The sequence below is a fragment of the Elgaria multicarinata genome, chromosome 21 (genome assembly GCF_023053635.1).
Source record: "Elgaria multicarinata webbii isolate HBS135686 ecotype San Diego chromosome 21, rElgMul1.1.pri, whole genome shotgun sequence".
Classification (NCBI taxonomy): Eukaryota; Metazoa; Chordata; class Lepidosauria; order Squamata; family Anguidae; genus Elgaria; species Elgaria multicarinata.
Genome location: NC_086191.1, coordinates 13,701,391 through 13,721,510, shown reverse-complemented (window position 1 = coordinate 13,721,510; position 20,120 = coordinate 13,701,391). Strand labels below are relative to the sequence as shown.

Sequence of the window (20,120 nt, the reverse complement as noted above, 5' to 3'; positions counted from 1 at the left end):
CATGCTTCCAGCAGGGGGTTGGACTTGATGGCCTTGTAGGCCCCTTCCAACTCTGCTTTTCTATGATTCTAAAGGCATGCAGAGTTTTTACTGCTCTGTTTCCTCTGACATCTTCAGGTGCAGAGGCCAAATGGATTCTTTTCATGGAATACGCTATCCATTTATTGAATGCGCCAATGCTGGGAAAAACCCATGAGAACCTCTTTGAAGTCCACAGAACTCCATGGAGGGATGTTAGGACGATGAGTGATAACTTTATCAGGTTGTCTTTCTTGTACCAAATAAAGATCCCGAGTGACAGAAAGAACTGCAAGGAGATCAATTCAGATGCAGTGTATTTAATTTTTTTTTAAACTTTGTATAGTTAGGAGGAAAAGTTGTCTTTACTACTTCTGTTACAATAACACACCAAAACAGGCTGAATAAATGCACGTGTGCGCCCTCATTGATTAATGACTGAAGGGCCATTTAGTCTATCATCCTGTTTCACGCAATGGCTAACAGCTTACCTCTAGGAAATGCAAAAGCAGATCACACGGGCAGGAAGCTCGCTGACTAAGGCTGTGATTCATTTACCGAGGAGTAATGTCCGCGGAACGCAACATGCATAGCATTGCGCTGTAAAAAAGAAAAAAGCTTTACGATGTAATGATGTTCACGGCCAAGTTACGCCACCTATCAAAGGCTAAACTGTTTGTTACGTCTAACGAGCTAGAAACACAAGCAAGAGCAAAACAGACAACCCAGGATAGTTTTATTGCAAGCTGTTTATACCCAAGAGAACAGAGCCAACAGCGAAAGGGTTAAAGCAACTGCATAAAGTGCACTGCCTCCCAGTGCACTAATTTAGGCCAAATCCTAGATGCTGCGTCAGCCCACAGGAGCCAGGTTGGGACCCAAGTATCCGGGGCTCAGAGCTGAGATACAATGTTGTTGGCCAAGCTGCAGGTGAGGCCGGTCCCATCCTCTTCCACGTTTAGGGCCGTCACCACGCCATCCTGCACCACCAGGGAGAACCTGTAAAATGGGACAGGAGAGGGAGAGAGGGTGAGCAACCGCGGGGTGAAGGAGCCATCTGTTTCTGGCCCAAGGAGAAATCTACTTAGCAGCTAGACCAGACTAGAAACTAGCTGGTAAGTGTGTTTCCCCCGAGAAAGAACTCTGTGTGACTCCAAAGCAGTCCCTGAATTATTGGGGGGGGGGGCATGAATGGAATCTAGAAACTAGGGCTGTGCTCCGCTTCGCTTCGGAGAAGCGACATAGGAGCGCCCTGATTCGCCTCCAGAAAAGGCTGAGAAGCGAGTTGGGGGGGGCTGCGGATCGAGGCAAAGAGGATCGCCTCGATCCTGAGCTCCGGATGCAGGTAAGTGGGGGGGGGGAGGGGGACTCATCTGGCGCTGCCGCAGTCCCTGTGGCGACAGTGATGGAGCCAGGTAAGGGGGCAGGGAGGAGGGAATCTTACCTGCGTCTGTTGCGGGCTTCAATTGAGGCCCCAGTTGAAGCCTGAAGTGGCCTCTTCCGGCTTCAAGCCAGTGCCTCAATTGAAGCCCGTGACGATGGACACAGGTAAGGGGGTGGGGGGGTTGGCTTACCTGGTGCCGCCGTCCATGTGGCGACAGAGCCGGATCTCACTCTGCAGAGCGAAGCGGGGGACAGGCGGATCAGCCCGAAGCGGATCGGGGGGGTCCGTGCACAGCCCTACCAGAAACCCCACCCCCTAATCCAAAGCTAGAACAGAGACTGGACGGCCATCTGTCAAGGAAGCAGTAGTTGCCGGGTTCTTGCACTGAAAAAGGGTTGGACTAAATGGCCTCTAAGGTCCCTTCTATGATGCTGTCCCACCCACCTCTTCACGTGTTACTCACTTGAAAGCGCTGCCCATGTCAAAAGCAGCTGTCGGACTGCATCTTTAGCTCGCCCCCCTTCTGCATGGCTCCGCCTGCCTCGTCTCTTCTGCATGCAGGGACTTCCAAGGCAAGGACGCCTTTGCGCCTACACCTCAACTCATGAAGGGTCTTACAACGCTGGCTGGGGAAGGGCGGGGGGGGGGGGAGAGAGGGCTTACGGCTTCCCCTATTTTTAGCCAAACTAGAGCCCTCTGCCTGTAACTTTCAAAAACAACATCGTTATAGGAAACTCGGGCCTTACAAGTGGCAGGAAGAGGAGTGAGGGAATGGGTGGATTGAGGGTTATGTGCTATTTATTGATTTACATCCTGCGTTTCCGCTATGAAATGTTGCTCAAGGCGGCTGACAATAATGTCAAGATTAAAAAAAAAAAAAACTTAATTCAAACCATCGTGAAAACAAATCAGTTAAAAGGACACGTAAAACACCAGAATGAAAGAAATAAAAAACAGCACACAATTTAAGCCACTTCAGCCATAGCTGACGTGCCGAAGGCCTGCCTGAATTGAAACATCTTTGCATGCTGGCAGAAGGAGCTGGGCGGGGTGTTCCACAGCCAGGGAGCAGCCACCAAGAAGGCCCTGCCTCGTGTCCCCATCAAATGTCCCTCCGATCGCAATGGCACCCAGAGACGAGCCTCCAAGACCTTAAAACCCAGGCAAAGCTAAACGGAGGCCTCTCTCTCTCTTTCCCCATCACACAGGCGGGAAGCCCCTGTTCTTCCTGCCTGCAGGCCCCACTTATGCCTTACCGTTTAGAGCGGTTGGTCCCAAAGAGCTCTCGGAGCGGTTCCTTATCCAGCAAGAGGTTTGTGGCCTGTAGGGGAAAACGTAAGCGGGAGAGATCTAAAGGCTTTGGAGAGCGCTGCAAAATAAAATAAAATTAAAAAAAAAACCCAGAAGCCCACACCTTTGCAGGAGCCATTAAAGAAAAACAACCAAGCTTTGGGATGGGGCGGTTAAACAAGGAACTACCCAGAATTAGTGGGGGCGTGCTTGGTGCAGAGATTAAAATCAAGGGGCTGAGGCTTTTGACCTGTCTTGCACACCAGCCTTGAGTCTGAGGGGGCCTGCAGGCTTTTCCATACATGTAGCATTGGTGGGATACTTAGGACAGATTAAAGGTGGCCTCTCCCCGCTCCCTGGCCCCGACAGATTACCATAGAGCCCCCCTTCCTCCTGCTACCAACTGTCTCTGCAGAGGCCACCAGCGAGGGAGGAAGCAGCAGCCAGGCACCTCTCCATCATGCCTGAGTCCAGCTCCAGCTGAGAGCCCCCTCCCTCCTGCTACCAACTGTCTCTGCAGAGGCCACCAGTGAGGGAGGAAGCAGCAGCCAGGCACCTCTCCATCGTGCCTGGCTCCAGCTCCAGCTGAGAGCCTCCTCCCTCCTGCTGCCAACTGTCAATGCTGAACTTTGCAACTAAGATTGTAGTGCCTGAATTTGCTTTCCTTTTCCCTCCTCCTCCTCCCTCCCAATCCTCTTTCCTCTTGTGTCATGTCTTTTAGATTGTAAGCCTGTGGGCAGGGCCTGTCAAGAAATACTTTTGTAAGCCGCCATGTGAGCCTTTTTTGGCTGAATGGCGGCATAAAAATGCTTAAATAAAATAAATAAATAAATAAATAAAGGGAATGCAGTCCCTGGCAGACAAAGGTGTCACCCATCCCATCCAGAAATGTATGTTTTAGAGGACCAAGGAGGACAGGAATCCTGGCAGGCCGTCCTAGGATCAGATTATTTCATTACCTTCCCAAACGCTCCTGTTGGATCCGCCAGCATCCGCACCTGTGGAGGAGACAAGGCAAACCCGGAGGTTAAATAGCCCTGCTGCGGGTACGAAAGGGGAATTGCGGCGGTTGCAACCACTGGGGCGGGGAGCAAGAATTAAGACTGTTTAAGGCAGACTTGTAAATAAGACTGAGATGCTGCTGGTGGGTGGTTCCTCCAAAGTTGGTTCTAGGAGAACCCCCAAGCTACGAACCTGCTCCTTCAGTGGGAGGGCAACCCCATCCAGAACTGGGCGTTCAACCGGTTCTGGATGGGGTTGCCCTCCCCCTGAAGGAGCAGGTTCGTAGCTTGGGGGTTCTCCTAGAACCACCTTTGTCACTTGAGGCTCAGGTGGCCTCGGTGGCACGGAGTGCTTTCTACCAACTCCAGCTGGTGGCCCAGCTACGCCCCTATCTGGACAGGGATAACCTAGCTTCAGTTGTCCACACTCTGGTAACCTCCAAATTAGATTACTGCAATACCCTCTATGTGGGCCAGCCTTTGAAGACGGTTCGGAAGCTGCAGCTTGTGCAAAATGCAGCGGCCAGATTGATAACTGGAACCAGAAGGTTCGAACGTATAACACCGATTCCGGCCCGCTTGCATTGGCTGCCTATATGTTTCCGAGCCCAATTCAAGGTGCTGGTCTTAACCTATAAAGCCCTACATGGCTTGGGACCGCAAGACTTGATGGAACGCCTCTCCCGACATGAACGTACCCGTACACTGCGCTCAACATCTAAGGTCCTCCTCCGAGTGCCTACTCCGAGGGAAGCTCGGAGGATGGCAACAAGGGAGAGGGCCTTTTTGGTGGTGGCCCCCCGACTGTGGAATGATCTCCCTGATGAGGCTCGCCTGGCGCCAACATTGTTATCTTTTCAGCGCCAGGTCAAGACTTTTCTCTTCTCCCAGGCATTTTAACAGCATTTAACAACGTTAAGTTTGTTTTTAATGGAGCCCAGAATTGTTGTTTTTAAATGGATACTGTTGTTTTTATACTGTTTTTATGTTTTTTTAATTTTTGTATACTTTTAATGTTTACTATTTTTAATTGTTGTAAACCGCCCAGAGAGCTTCGGCTGTGGGGCGGTATATAAATCTAATAAAATAAATGAATGAATAAATAAATAAACTTAAGTCGGCAGCTTGCACTACAAACAAAGGAATTATAGCTGGCTGGGAGATGACCGACAGATGGAAAGCTCCATCACTCTTCCGGCAGCTCATTTCTGGGCATGGGGAAGGCGACCTTCTTCTGGGGTGTCTACGCTGGGCGTACAGGAGGGACAGAGCACCCCATCCCCTCGCCAGCCAGGTCACCGGCTGCACAGGGTTTTGGTGACCAGGCGTGAGGTGAAATCCAAGACTGCGTGAAGGAACACTGCAAAACAGGCTGCAACACCAACAGACGGCAGCAGCTGTTTGAATGAGGAGGACCGCAGCTTGGCAATGCCGGTTGCGAAGAGGTGACACACGCCTCCAATTCCTAAGTGCCAGTCCACAGTCCGTCCGTTGTCCAGGGGGCCGCGTAAGGCGTTTGGTGCATGGCCCTGGAAACATATTTATTTATCACCTTTCTATCCCGCCGTTTTTCCTCCAAGGAACCCAAGGCGGCGTATATAACCCTCCTCCTCCTCTCCATGTTATCCTCACAACAACCACCCTGTGAGGTAGGTTGGGCTGAGAGTCTGTGACTGGCCCAAAGCCACCCAGTGGCTTTCCATGGCCGAGTGGGGACTAGAACCCGGATCTCCCGGCTCCCAGCCCAACACCTTAGCCACTACACCACACTGACTCTCATGTTTACACCAGGCAACAGGAAGTCGTGTGCAATCGGTTTATGGACACCACCGCTGCCACACGCGACATTGTGTCCCAGAATTACAGCACATTCCCACACAGACCTTCTCAGAAGTCAGTCCCATTGAGCCCTGTGGGGCTCACTCACAGGTCAGTGTGTATAGGGTTACGATTAATGGAACCTCCATGGGCGGAGGCGCTGTATCTCTGAATACCAGATGCTGGAGACCAGCCAGAGGAAAAGGTAACCCCTCTCGTGCCCTGCTTTGCAAGATTCCCAGAAGAACCTGGCTGTCCCCTGTTGGAAACCGCGAACCGGGCTGGGTGGACTTCAATCTGACCTAGAAAGGCAATCCTTACGCCACAGAGACACTCTGTCGCAAGTCTGCTATTGCATAATGAACGACAGAGCCGTTCCTGGAGTTACGCAACCCACCTTGCCAGCACAGACTGTTCCTCGCCTGAAGCATAGGGCAGAAACCACTTCCGAGACCCGGGGTGGGGGGCACAGGCAGACTGGCTCTGGAGAAGTCAATCCTTGCCTCTCCCCACCTCAGCTCTAGGTTGGCGGCTCCCAGCCCTTGGCTATGCAATCCCTTGCATCCTCATGAAACAAGGCGAATAATGCCGAATTAATTGGGGGAAAGTTATAAAAGGGCACGGGCAGCATTGGTCTGGGCGTGGCTGTGCCTGTCGGGCAGTGTTTCCTAAACCTCTGGGAGCTGGTGGCCAAACCGCACGCGATGTGCAAAACCTGAGAAAGGATCCTCCTTGCTTTAAAAACAAAACAAACTTCTGAAGCACAGCTATAACATCTCTGGTTTTTATTGGTGCCATGGAAGGGAATGTTTGACCCTCCTACACCAGGCCGTTTCTGTGAAGCGGGGAAATTCATATTTCCTTTTCTCAAGAGGCCAAAGTGGGCCCCATGGCATGGAACACTTCGACCATCAACCCCATTTATTCATCATAAATATTTATCGTATTTATTCTTTTCTAATTCTTGCCAGCGTTGTAGATTTTATTTATAGACAGGTCTCCGCGGTTTGTTTTCCTGTTTTCACTAAGAGCTTCGTCGGAACAAACGCCATGACGAGTCGGCTGAAAGCCGTAAATTATTGTATGGTCAACAGCTTCAAAGATTATTATGGGGTGTAAACCCCTCCAGATGAAACAGCCGGTCCGCTTGTAGCCTGAAAAAACACCTTTGAAGATGTTGACCATACAATAATTTATCCGACTCGTCATGGCGTTTGTTCCGACGAAGCTCTCAGTGAAAACAGGAAAACAAACCGCGGAGACCTGTCCATAAATAAAATCTACAACGCTGGCAAGAATTAGAAAACAATAAATATGATAAATGTTTATGATGAATAAATGGGGTTGATGGTCGAAGTGTTCCATGCCATGGGGCCCACTTTGGCCTCCCGAGAAAAGGAAATACGAATTTCCCCGCTTCATAGAAAAATCTTCCCACCCAAACATTTTTTGTCTTTACATTCCTTCCCCTCGCTTGCGGGTGGGTTAAGAAAGCAAGGAAAATCTCCTTGGCATCGTATCGCTGACACGCGAGGCATTTAACGTAGCGTGTTGTTCGGCCCTTAGAACATGCCGAAATCTGCCCTGCCACTTGAGTGCTGAAGCGATTCCCTCGGGCCTAGTTACCGTCATCTTCCTTTTCCTCCCGCCCTCCCAGTTCATTAACACGCCGTCTTCGGATTAAGAAGAAACGTTTGATTAATTACAAGCCTCCGGCTCTCTGGAGATACAGGCCCAGGAGAATGAAACAGCCTGGTGCGTCTGCCTTTGCTCTTTTTGGGGGGCGGGGCGGGGGGTTTACACAGGGTTCTGTTGCTCCTGGTTTGTATTCAGCCAAGCCCTCTAAATTCTGGCTAAATTCTTATTTGGGAGGGCGTGGGGGGAGAGAGGAAGCATTCAACCTCCTGTGGCTCGTCTTCCCTGAGCGGAGGCACATTCTTTGGCACAAAGGGCTGCGAAAAGGAATGGTGCCCCACCCAACAGATGGGGCAGAAAGGAAAATGGGGCAAGGCAAAAATACCAGCCTAGTTTAGCTTCAAGCTCTTACGGCTAGTAACTAAGCCTCGGCACACAGGTATTTCAAACTTTTAGAACCGGGGGGTGGGGGGGGGAAGCCCACCAAAGCCGGTGGCCAGGGGGAAACGCTGTAAGGGCCAGAGACCATCTGATAACCACTGGGCCTCAAAAGGGCTGGATTCGCTCCCTGGGCCTGAGGTTGCCCAACCCTGCTTCATTTATTACATTTCTAGCCTCCGTTGCAGCCAAGGCTAGCTCCTGAAGCAGCCAGCAATGAAAATCCTTGCAAAGGTACAATATAACAAGAGACCGGCAGGAGGGGCCCTTGTGGAATGCGGGCAAAACTGTCCAGAGACCCCTCGGTCGAGGGAGAAGGAAGGCACCACTGGATATAAACTCTGGGGTTTGCGTGTGGGGCGGGTGGAGGATCTAGGCGCCAACCCACAGGAGCCGCCTCTCTGATCTCCGGTCTTCTGAAGCCTGGCACTTGATGAAACCTGTGAGTGGCGTTCACACTTGCGAAATAAAAGGAACCTTGTGTAAGGGGCGAAGGCGTTGGGAGAGCCAGCCGTCTGGCTGCCAGCTGTCTTAGTCAGCTACCTTCCGGTCTTCCCAGATGTCACCGGGCGCTGCCCGCGCACTTCTGAACTTCTCTAGCAACCGTAAGGGTTAGAAACGTGGCTTTTGGTTTTAAAAAGAAAGATAGCCGCAGTTTTCCTACCTTTCCCTCGGTTTGATGAGCCTTTCCCCAGGCGTTCATGACGAAGACGTCGTTGACGGACAAGCAGGCAATGATTTCCACGCCTTTACCCTTGAGCTGACCTGCCTTTTCCACGTAGCCTGGAAGGTGGGTCTATGTTGGAGGGCCCAGGGCAGAAAAAAAGACTATCAGGGCTGCTGCTATTGTTATTATTATTATTTATTGCATTTGTATACTGCCCCATAGCCGAAGCTCTCTGGGCGGTTCACATAAGGTAAAAACACTTGAAAACAATAATTAAAAACCCACAAAAACATGTGAAATGTTTCTGCTTGCCCTGAAAGGCGGCCAAGAAATTGCCAGGACACCTCCCTGAGTGTAGATCTTGAGGGGGTGCACCGATCAGTGTCTTGGTTTGAGCTCCAAAGCTTTGGGGTTTTTAAACCATGGTTCCAGCTTTCCTGAGAAGTCTTGGCACTCTACCATCGAGTTTTAGATTATTTGGAAGATTTAGAATCATAGAATCATAGAATAGCAGAGTTGGAAGGGGCCTACAAGGCCATGGAGTCCAACCCCCTGCTCAATGCAGGAATCCACCCTACAGCAGCCCTGACAGGTGGCTGTCCAGCTGCCTCTTGAAGGCCTCTAGTGTGGGAGAGCCCACACCTCCCTATGAAACTGACAACCTCCCTAGGTAACTGACAAATTCCCTAGTTCACTACTTCCATTGTCCTCCTGCTCTAACAGTCAGGAAGTTTTTCCTGATGTCCAGCTGGAATCTGGCTTCCTTTAACTTGAGCCCGTTATTCCGTGTCCTGCACACTGGGAGGATTGAGAAGAGATCCTGGCCCTCCTCTGTGTGACAACCTTTTAAGTATTTGAAGAGTGCTCTCATATCTCCCCTCCATCTCCTCTTCTCCAGGCTAAACATGCCCAGTTCTTTCAGTCTCTCTTCATAGGGCTTTGTTTCCAGACCCCTGATCATCCTGGTTGCCCTCCTCTGAACCCGCTCCAGCTTGTTTGCGTCCTTCTTGAATTGTGGAGCCCAGAACTGGACGCAATATATACTGCGCTACATCCAATAAAATTCCAGAGCGGTGAATAATAATAATAATAAATAAAAAATTTAAAATATACAGAATTAAAATCTCTAAAATTCAATTATGTCAAGAAAACCATCAGGGATGGCTAGGCTTGTTAAAATCAAAATTTCTTCAGTGGTCACTGAAAACGAAACGGCATCAGTGTCTGCCTGACATCAACAGGCAGGGAGTTCCACAGAGGCTGGTAAGGGCGAGGGCACTCTTTCCAATACCCTGGTCCCCAAATAACGAAACCTTAAACTTAGTTTGGTAGTAGATAAGCAGCCACTGCAGGTTGAAAGGGGGCATCCTTAGACAACAACCGCTCTGCTGCATATTCCGGAGTAGCTGCAGCTTTCGGACCAGCCTTAAGGGCATCCCCGCATAGATGGGAGTACGTCGCTGAACGGGATCCCAGCGAACACACCCGAGGACATAACTCACATTTGAACAACCTGGGGTGAATGCCCCAGGCACCCCGAACAAGATGCCTTTCTTGCCTTTGAACAGGGTCGCCACGTTCACTTTGGTGCCGGGGTCTCCCTCGTGGACCTCCACGCTGGGAAGTTTGTCTCCAACCTGGCGAGAAGAGGAGGCAAAGGTTTAAAGCGCAGCAGGGATCTTTTTCCTCCACTAACTTGCACTCAGTCAGTTTTGGCCACTTGGAGAGGAGACCGGGTCACACGCAGCCTTCTCCAGAAGAACACCCGCAGCACGGACATATTCTTGTGCAAGTTGTCCTTCTAAACCAGCGGTTCTCAACCTGTGGGTCGCGACCCCTTTGGGGGTCGAACGACCCTTTCACAGGGGTCGCCTAAGACCATTGGAAAACACATATTTCCGATGGTCTTAGGAACCGAGAAACCGCTCCTCTATCCGTCTCCAGGAGTGTCCGCCCACACGCAGATACGCCCACATACGAGTGCCCGGCATGATGACATCATCACACCAACCCTATCACATACACAACATATAATTACATATTGTTTTTGTGATTAATCACTATGCTTTACTTACGTTCAATTTGTAACAATGAAAATACATCCTGCATATCAGATGTTTACATTACGATTCCTAACAGTAGCAAAATTACAGTTATGAAGTAGCAACGAAAATAATTTTATGGTTGGGGGTCACCACAACATGAGGAACTGTATTAAAGGGTCGCGGCATTAGGAAGGTTGAGAACCACTGTTCTAAACAGTCCTTCTAGATGTTGCATCTCTCAACAGTACTTTTTTCTAAAGATATTTTGCAAACCTTGCAGTTTCCCCCCCCAAACCTGCTGATATCTTACTGCAAGAATGGGCAGTCTGGTACCCAACAGATGTTTTGGACTGCACCTCCCATAAGCCCCATCCAGTTCGGCCAATGGCCAGGAACATAAGAACACCCATGCTGAAGGAAGACCATGAGTCCATGAAGTCCAGCAACAAGCAGAACCCACAAGCAGGACACGAGTGCAAGACCACCCTCCCCAGCAACTGATGCCTCTGATCCAGAAGGCAGCACACAGCGCTCTCAAGACTTGTAGCCATTGATAGCTTTCTCCTCCAGGGATTTATCCAACCCCCTTTGAAACCTGTCCAAACTGGTGGCCATCGCTACGTCTTGTGGCAGCGGGTTCCACAGTTTAATTCTGTACTGAGTGAAGAAGTCCTTCTTTTTTTTATCTGTTATGGGAGAGGGAGAAAATGTTTCCCTCTCCTCCACCACCACAATTCTGTACACTTCTGTCATGTCTCTCCTCTCTCGCCTTTCCCCTAAGCTAAACAATCCCAGATGTTGTCACCTTTCCTGAAAAGGGAGGTAGTCCAAAGCTGCCCTTTTGCATGGGGGCTTTTGCACTGCATGGACCCAGACCTGGGCTTCTATGGGGCCGGGAGTGGGGGCGTCTTGTCCTCTACATTGCTGCCCTTTTGCATTGGGGCTTTTGCACTGCATGGACCCAGACCTGGGCTTCTATGGGGCCGGGAGTGGGGGCGTCTTGTCCTCTACATTGCTGCCCTTTTGCATTGGGGCTTTTGCACTGCATGGACCCAGACCTGGGTTTCTATGGGGCCGGGAGTGGGGGCGTCTTGTCCTCTACATTGCTGCCCTTTTGCATTGGGGCTTTTGCACTGCATGGACCCAGACCTGGGCTTCTATGGGGCCGGGAGTGGGGGCGTCTTGTCCTCTACATTGCTGCCCTTTTGCATTGGGGCTTTTGCACTGCATGGACCCAGACCTGGGCTTCTATGGGGCCGGGAGTGGGGGCGTCTTGTCCTCTACATTGCTGCCCTTTTGCATTGGGGCTTTTGCACTGCATGGACCCAGACCTGGGTTTCTATGGGGCCGGGAGTGGGGGCGTCTTGTCCTCTACATTGCTGCCCTTTTGCATTGGGGCTTTTGCACTGCATGGACCCAGACCTGGGCTTCTATGGGGCCGGGAGTGGGGGCGTCTTGTCCTCTACATTGCTGCCCTTTTGCATTGGGGCTTTTGCACTGCATGGACCCAGACCTGGGCTTCTATGGGGCCGGGAGTGGGGGCGTCTTGTCCTCTACATTGCTGCCCTTTTGCATTGGGGCTTTTGCACTGCATGGACCCAGACCTGGGTTTCTATGGGGCCGGGAGTGGGGGCGTCTTGTCCTCTACATTGCTGCCCTTTTGCATTGGGGCTTTTGCACTGCATGGACCCAGACCTGGGCTTCTATGGGGCCGGGAGTGGGGGCGTCTTGTCCTCTACATTGCTGCCCTTTTGCATTGGGGCTTTTGCACTGCATGGACCCAGACCTGGGCTTCTATGGGGCCGGGAGTGGGGGCGTCTTGTCCTCTACATTGCTGCCCTTTTGCATTGGGGCTTTTGCACTGCATGGACCCAGACCTGGGCTTCTATGGGGCCGGGAGTGGGGGCGTCTTGTCCTCTACATTGCTGCCCTTTTGCATTGGGGCTTTTGCACTGCATGGACCCAGACCTGGGTTTCTATGGGGCCGGGAGTGGGGGCGTCCTGTCCTCTACACTGCATTGCCGCTGTCCTACGCGGCGGAGACAGGGGACAGGGGCAGCGCTGGGGACCCCCGCTTCCCCTGGCAGGGCGGCCCGCGGGGCCCCGCTCCGCAGCCTCACCTTGAGAGCCGCCATGGCCGCCGTGGATCCAAAGGGCCGCCGCAGGGTCACCCAAGCCGCTCGACCTCGTCCGGGCGGGGAACCGGGACTGGCTCCCCAACGGCTCAGCAAAGCCAACCCCGCTGCTCCTCTCCACCCCGTTGCCATGGAAATCGCTTGAGTGACGGCTGCCATAGCAACCCGCGGCCTTTGAAGTCCTCCTCCTCCTCCTCCTCCTCCTCCTCGTTCTGCTCGGGTTGTGCAAGCGCGCGCCGCCGCCGCTCCCGCAAAGGCTGGGCAGGCGGGTGGCTCATCTGCATCTCATTTGCATGCCACTGATGGCTACCTCATTTACTCGCAAGTAAGCCCCACTGCTCCCCCACGGCACTTACTCCCTCGTAAGCGTGCAAGGGAGCGCAGCCTACATGGTTGCAGCGCAGGACAAAAAAAAGGGCTTACTTGTGAGTAAGCCTATGCTTACTCACAAGTACGCCTATGCTTTACTCACAAGTAAGCATAGGCTTACTTGTGAGTAAAGTAGGGTGACCCTATGGAAAGGAGGACAGGGCTCCTGGATCTTTAACCGTTGCATAGAAAAGAGCTATTGGTTCGAGGGCTTCGGCTATTGGGCAGTATTTTATTTATTAATTAATTTATTTATTACATTTTTATACCGCCCAATAGCCAGAGCTCTCTGGGCGGTTCGCAAAAATTAAAACCATTCGAAGTATAAAACAACAGTATAAAACCATAATATAAAATACAATATAAAAACTCAACTAGATCAAAACAGCAGCAATGCAAAATTGCAAATTTAAAACACCAAGTTGAAATGTATTTAGAGATTGTTAAAATGCTGGGAGAATAAAAAGGTCTTCACCTGGCGTCTAATAAATAATAATAATAATAATAATAATAATAATAATAATAATAATGGGAATTTCAGCAGGTGTCATTTGTATATATGGAGAACCTGGTGAAATTCCCTCTTTATCACAACAGTTAAAGCTGCAAGAGCTATACTAGAGTGTCCAGATTTACAGCTTTAACTGTTGTGATGAAGAGGGAATTTCACCAGGTTCCCCATATATACAAATGAGACCTGCTGAAATTCCCTTTTCAATACAACTGTTAAAGACACAGGAGCCCAGTCCTCCTTTTCATAGGGTCACCCTACCAAGGAAGGATTGCAGCGTGACTTCGGGTACGGTGCTGAGTGTTTGCAAAGCAGGGTTTACATCCGTATAGACTGGCGCACGAGATCACGGATTTATTTATTACTATATATATTACCATGTTTGTTGGCATGGCTAACAAACTACCCATGATCACAGGGGGAAATAAGCCCTGGTAGCTTATTTTAGCTCCCCACTCATGCCAGTTGCAAGCCCACTTAATTAGCATTATTTATTTATTATTTATTTATTGCATTTTTATACCGCCCAATAGCTGAAGCTCTCTGGGCAGTTCACAACACATGAGATCTTCTGAATGCAAAACATGTGATCTGCCTCTAAGCTACGGTCCCTCCCGTTACAAACATGAAGTCATGGAAGGAGACACCAATACAGTGTATTCTTGCCTCATTACAGCCTATGGAAATATCGTAGGTTGTTCACTCGAAGTTGCCAATTCCTGGCTTTTGAGGATGTGCCCATGGCATATGGTAGCAAGATGTAAAAGACACAAGCGAAGCATCTGCAAGATGTTGCAGATCAAAGCAGACCTTAGATTGTAAGCCTCTGGGCAGGATATTGTTGGATTTTTACTTGTACATACTGTACAGGTGTGGGTTGTTATGACGTCCAAACCCAGCAGGTCAAAAATCACCCGGGAAACCTAGAACAAGCCACTCACCCTTACAAGGTTTGGGCCCATACACATTGCAGACTACCATGTCTTAAATGCAACCCAACCCTATGTGTCTCCTGCCCAATCCTCAAAACAACCCTTTGAGGTGGACTGGGCTAACAAATAAAGATTTTCCAGGGAGCTTCTTGGCAGGGTAGGAATTTTAATCCAAGTTGTCCCCCTCTGTCCACTCCACCACACTGGCAATCTAACGGCCCCCAGAATTGTTGTTTAAATGGATAGTTGTTTTTATACTGTTGTTTAAAATGGATACTGTTGTTTTTGATGGGTTTTTATATTATTATTATTATTATTATTATTATTATTATTATTATTATTTGCATTTTTATACCGCCCAATAGCCGAAGCTCCCTGGGCGGTTCACAAAAACTAAAACAATTCAAAGTGTAAATCAATCAGTATAAAAACATGAGATAAAATACACATTAAAACGAATTAAAACATGATTAAAACATCCTGAAAACATTCTAAAATTTCACTGGATAGGACTGCCGGAATAGATCAGTCTTTATTGCTTTTTTAAATTCTAAAAGACTGTCAAGTTGACGAATCTGTTTACTGTTTTTAACTTTTGTAAACCGCCCAGAGAGCTTCAGCTATGAGGCAGTATATCAATGTAATAAATAATAATAATAATAATAATAATAATAATAATAATAATAATATCACCCAACAGCTGATGTTCTCTGGGCAATTCACAACATCGCAAGCCTTCTTGAATGTGAGTAAATATTCACATTGTATTTGTGTTTTTAAATTGTTGGTTGTTTTATTATGCTATTCATGGTTTTAATTTTTGTGAACCGCCCAGACAGCTTCGGCTATTGGGCGGTATAGAAATGAAAATAAATAAATAAATTCACTGCACGGAGTAGGAGCTACTTCTGAGGGAACGTGCCTTAGGATCGGGTTGGCATGAGCTTCTTTGCATGCTAACTTCTGCAACTTTGCTTTTGACACTTGATTGCATCAGAAAGCCAGTTCTGTATTTGCCTACATTTGCACTGATCTGTGCAGCCCAATATGTGACTTTTCTACACTTCGTTGTTGTTGTTGTTGCATACCAGAAACTGCAAGCTTTGCAAACTCTTCAGACTTTATCCAAACCGTCTTTGGATCAGCAAACAAGCAAACAAACTCCACGTGGGCTGGAATGAAAACCTACCCGGAACTATCGCACTCCAGAATCAGGTTTCCCACACGTGCGGGAAAGACGGTTACACATCACAGCGGGAAGATTTCAACCGAACCGGAAGTTGTTCCGAGTGGAAGGTCACGCGCATGCGCACTTCTCCCTCCCTCTCTTTTTTTGTAGTTTTGAGTCTGGTGTCTAGAAATCATGAAGCTCCTGACACACAACATGCTCACTTCACACGTGCGGGGAGTGCAGCCCGGTGGAGGATTCCCTCTCCGTATCCAGGTAACGGGGATTCCCACAGAGTGTCCTTGGGGGAGCTGGGATTTGCCTCTTGAGATGCCCCATAATACTCATAATCAATATTTACTATTTGTATAGTGGTTTTTCTCCACAGCTCATCCGTTAACTCCACAACAACCCTGCAGAGTACACCGCCGTCACGTTTACATCTCTCCAACCAGCTCAAGTTACGCGACAGGTTTGGGTACTAAAAGATTTGAGATCCAGAACCCCAAATGCATCAAGACCAAAAAGCCGAAATAACAAATGTTTTAAGCTGAATAAACTCCCAACAAGCAGCCTGTGATGAATCAAACTCTACTTTGACAGCGTCGGAGGTTTTAAAAGTGGCCTTAGAGAAGAGAAGTGAAGTTGAGCTAAAGTAATGATCGACCAGGATGATCAGGGGTCAGGGAATGAAGCCCTATGAAGAGAGATTGAAACAACTGGGCATGTTTAGCCTGGAGAAGAGAAGATGAAGGGGAGACATGATAGCACTCTTTAAATACTTAAAAGGTCGTCACACAGAGGAGGGCCAGGATCTCTTCTCGATCCTCCCAGAGTGCAGGACACGGAATAACGGGCTCAAGTTAAAGGAAGCCAGATTCCAACTGGACATCAGGAAAAACTTCCTGACTGTTAGAGCAGTACGACAATGGAACCAGTTACCTAGGGAGGTTGAGGGCTCTCCCACACTAGAGGCCTTCAAGAGGCAGCTGGAGAACCATCTGTCAGGGATGCTTTAGGATGGATTCCTGCATTGAGCAGGGGGTTGGACTTGATGGCCTTATAGGCCCCTTCCAACTCTACTATTCTAGGATTCTAATAATATTGCAGAAAGCCCAATTTCCCCCACACACAAAATAAGATTTACAAGCTATTTTAAACTAGGATTTTCCCACAAATTAAAATTTTCATGGATAAAGAGATCAAAACAATACCTTCGACCCAGCATTTCCCATATATACCTTGCAGTGTAAAGTGCTGGTAATAAAACAGCTCCCTGAACAAATAAGGAAACTAGTACCTGCTAAGGATTCACAGAGTTGAAACTCAAGTTGAGTCCAAAGGGGAAATGACTTCTGAGGCTCTCTGTTCCACCCTGTTAACAGAAGCCAAAATATGTATGCAATGTTAAGCTTGGAAATTGGAAGGTTAAACCCACCTTCCCCTAGAGGTAATAATAATTTGTGTACTGAAAAATCCAGAAGGGTGTATTTGGCAAAGAAAATTATTTAATAATGTGTGAACTCTCAAAATAAGATGGTATAAAAAATAGGAAGACCTCTTGCTGGCTTGGGAACGCTGGGAGTTGAAGGACTTTTTTTCTGTCTAAACTTGCACCATTTGTAAGTGTGTGGCTAAAACGGAATTTTGAACCTGGGACTTTGCACATGACGTAAAGGGATGCTCTTTTATCCTTCTTGCGTTTCCTCCTTCGACCCTGCTCTGTCTCACTTATGGAAGAGCAGGGAGAGGAAAGGTTTGATTTTAGTTCTTTGTCTCAAGTTCTTCTTCTTCTTCTTCCATTTTCTTCCAACAGGCCACAGAGGTGAAAGTGAACAATGTAGACTTCAACCCGGAGTTCACTGCCCGGATGGTTCCCAAAGTGGAATGGGGTGCACTGGTGGAGGCGGCTGAGAGTGTGAGTCATCGCTTCCTGGTGGTGATGGGGGCAGGGTACTGAAGGAAAACTACAGATTTAAGAAGAGCCCTGCTGGATCAGACCAAAGGCCTCTCTAGTCTAGCTTTCTGTTCACACAGTGGTTACCCAGCTGCCACAATGGGAAACGCATCAGCAGGACAAGAGCAGAACTGATTGCTATTGGGGTTTTCTTGCTTTAGGGATATATTAGTGGTGTGTTTTGTGTTCCCTTCATTTGCAATAAGCCGCCTGGGAATTTACGCATTGAAAGGTGTGTTTTTTTCCATAAGTCAGGAGCCAGTTTACATCCGGTACAAGGATGGTTTGTTTGTATTTTGGTGTGTGTGTGGTGGTGGGGGGTCACATTCCCCCAGGGATAATCTGTCAAAGCTGCATGCCAGCTGTCAGCAAGTCCACAGCGAAAGGTGTGGGGGGGCATCCCTCGCCAGAGGTGTGAGCTAATTAATCGCTCTCCAAGAGCATCTGAAATTAGGCTGAGAGCCGTTGGTTTGCCCGCCCTTGAACCACCAGAGGAAGGGGGAAGACACCAAGGATTGTCAGGCACATTCACAATGTACCTGGTGGAGCAAAGGAGCACATTGATATCCTCCAGCCATTGAAGGCCATCTATGGAGAGTAGGAAAAATCAAATGGGAAAATCCAAGATAGATGTGGAACTGTAGCACTGGCTTGATCTAAAGCAGAGCTAGGCAATGTGTTGGATTACAGCTCCCATTGGCCCCAGCCATCATAGCCAATGGTCAAAGATTATGGGAGTTGCAGTCGAAAACATCTGCTCACGCTTCCTCTAGGGGATTGTGTGAGGTTTGGACCAAGCTCAGTGTCCTATCTCTGCCACTCTCTGGTCAGCCAAATGCTACCGAGGAGCTGCCAGTGGGATAAACTTCCCAGCATCCAGTGGTTAAGCGATAATACCGGTCCCTGAATTAGGAGGGTTGCAAAAATGACGTGTCCTATTCTGCACCTCTTTTGCAGTTGGGTCACCGCTCAGACTTGCCCTCGGAGCTCCTCCCCGGCTACGAGGGAAACGAGGATTTCCTTCGAAAAGTGCATCATGTGCTGTTGGAGGTAAGAGCCCCTCTTCTTGGCTGTAGTTTCCCTCTCCCCTCATGACCCACAGAAGCCTCCCTTCAAGCAAAGAGTTTGTGGCTACCTGCTGCCTTTTCTAGGAATGGAATCTAGCCGCATTTTCTTCCAGCCGTGGAGTCTCCATCTCTCTTCTCTTCCTCCTGCCACTCCTGTTTTCCACCCCACCCCACAGCATGCTGCTCATCTCATGTTTCTTCTTTCGCAGGTGGAGGTGATGGAAGGTGTCCTGAAATGCCCGGATACTGGGCACGAGTTTCCCATCACGAAGGGTATCCCCAACATGTTGCTGAGCGAGAAAGAGACATGAGCCCGTTTTGCTTCGAGGGAACTGTTGCGAGAAGCGAGATTGGGGTGGTCCATTCCTGTGGAAGGCCAAACCCCTTTATTTTATGTTTTTTTTCCGTTGGGAAATGTTCTGAAAATGTTCCAAGTTGTTGCTTCTGCGAATATTTAAATAAATGTGAGTTTTAAGGTAGAGAACGAAGTGTCAGTCTTACTGTACAGGATTTTGCTGCCATTGTTGCTCTCTGCTCTTTACTTCTCAACTTTTGCCTTTATTTGATTTTTACCAGGACTGCTGTTCCCCACAACCCATCCAAGACTGAAGAGTGGGTGTTTAACTAGGCTGGGAAATAAGGTTATGGAGCTGGTGTAGGTAGCCAGCAGCTTTGGACTTCGCCCTTGCTCAGGGCTGGCTTTGGCCTCTCTGCTGCTACCTTGGGGAATGGAACATTTCCCCAGAGGGAATTACGTCTTCCACGGCGTGTGTGTGTGTGTGTGTGTGTGTTTCCCAACCCAGTCACAGACCCCTGAGGTCTCAGAATGGGGGGGTTACACTGTAGGGGGGAAATAGTAGAAAACTAGCATGGCAACAGAGAAAGATTCTAGGTAAGAGGTGGAGAACTTGCATCCCTCCAGATGCTGTTGGACTACAACACCTATCAATATTGACCATGAGCTGGGGCTGGTGGGAGACAGTTATCTAGAAGGGGCGCCGGCTTCCTAGCCCTTTCTCTAGAGCTTTTACTGCTATCACCCTGTTGTGCTGGGGGTGGGGGGTTGGTTGGTGGTGTTTTTTAAGGTGTCTGGTTTTTCACTTAGATGGGGTTTGAAAAAAGGCTTTCCTTACCTGCAGCCTTAAGTGGTATAGTCCTCTGCTGCTGCCGGTTCCTGTGGGTGACAGGCGAGTGGCGCTGCGAAAGCCTGACGTCCTGTTCCATCGATGTTAGATTCTTAGCCTGTAGGAGGTAAATTGCCTGGCCTGGCCTGTCTTCACAGCATTCTTAGTGTCAGCTGGTACACCTTGAATTACGGATGAATGAAGTTACCAAGTTTCAGGCTAGAAGGCCTCTAAACAGCTTTGTAAGCCCCGGGAGTAGCTGTTGCTGTTTTGCAGACATTTGGGGAGGGTGTGTGTGTGTGGGGGGGGGGATGTTCTCAGCAGGCCAGAGCTTCATGGGCACTATTCCCCAAATTGGCAACCTCCAGGTGTGTTGGACTGGAACAGGGGTCTGGAAACAAAGCCCTGTGAAGAGAGGCTGAAACACCTGGGCATGTTTAGCCTGAAGAAGAGCAGATTGAGGGGAGACAGGATAGCACTCTTCAAATACTTGAAAGGTGGTCACACAGAGGAGGGCCAGGATCTCTTCTCGATCCTCCCAGAGTGCAGGACACGGAATAA

At 49.1% G+C, this 20,120-nt stretch overlaps 2 protein-coding genes across 2 annotated transcripts; one reads left to right on the top strand and one right to left on the bottom strand.

The window, feature by feature from the left end:
• Positions 1-737: 737 nt before the first annotated feature.
• Positions 738-12,628, bottom strand: PRDX5 (peroxiredoxin 5). The gene is made up of 6 exons (XM_063145593.1): positions 12,417-12,628; positions 9,754-9,888; positions 8,249-8,380; positions 3,652-3,690; positions 2,659-2,723; positions 738-1,017 (listed from the first exon to the last, which is right to left on the bottom strand). The coding sequence occupies exons 1-6, from the start codon at positions 12,588-12,590 to the stop codon at positions 912-914; spliced, it is 651 nt and encodes a 216-aa protein (XP_063001663.1). The 5' UTR covers positions 12,591-12,628; the 3' UTR covers positions 738-911.
• Positions 12,629-15,587: 2,959 nt separating this feature from the next.
• Positions 15,588-18,919, top strand: TRMT112 (tRNA methyltransferase activator subunit 11-2). The gene is made up of 4 exons (XM_063145759.1): positions 15,588-15,687; positions 17,228-17,329; positions 18,326-18,418; positions 18,645-18,919. The coding sequence occupies exons 1-4, from the start codon at positions 15,607-15,609 to the stop codon at positions 18,744-18,746; spliced, it is 378 nt and encodes a 125-aa protein (XP_063001829.1). The 5' UTR covers positions 15,588-15,606; the 3' UTR covers positions 18,747-18,919.
• Positions 18,920-20,120: the final 1,201 nt, after the last annotated feature.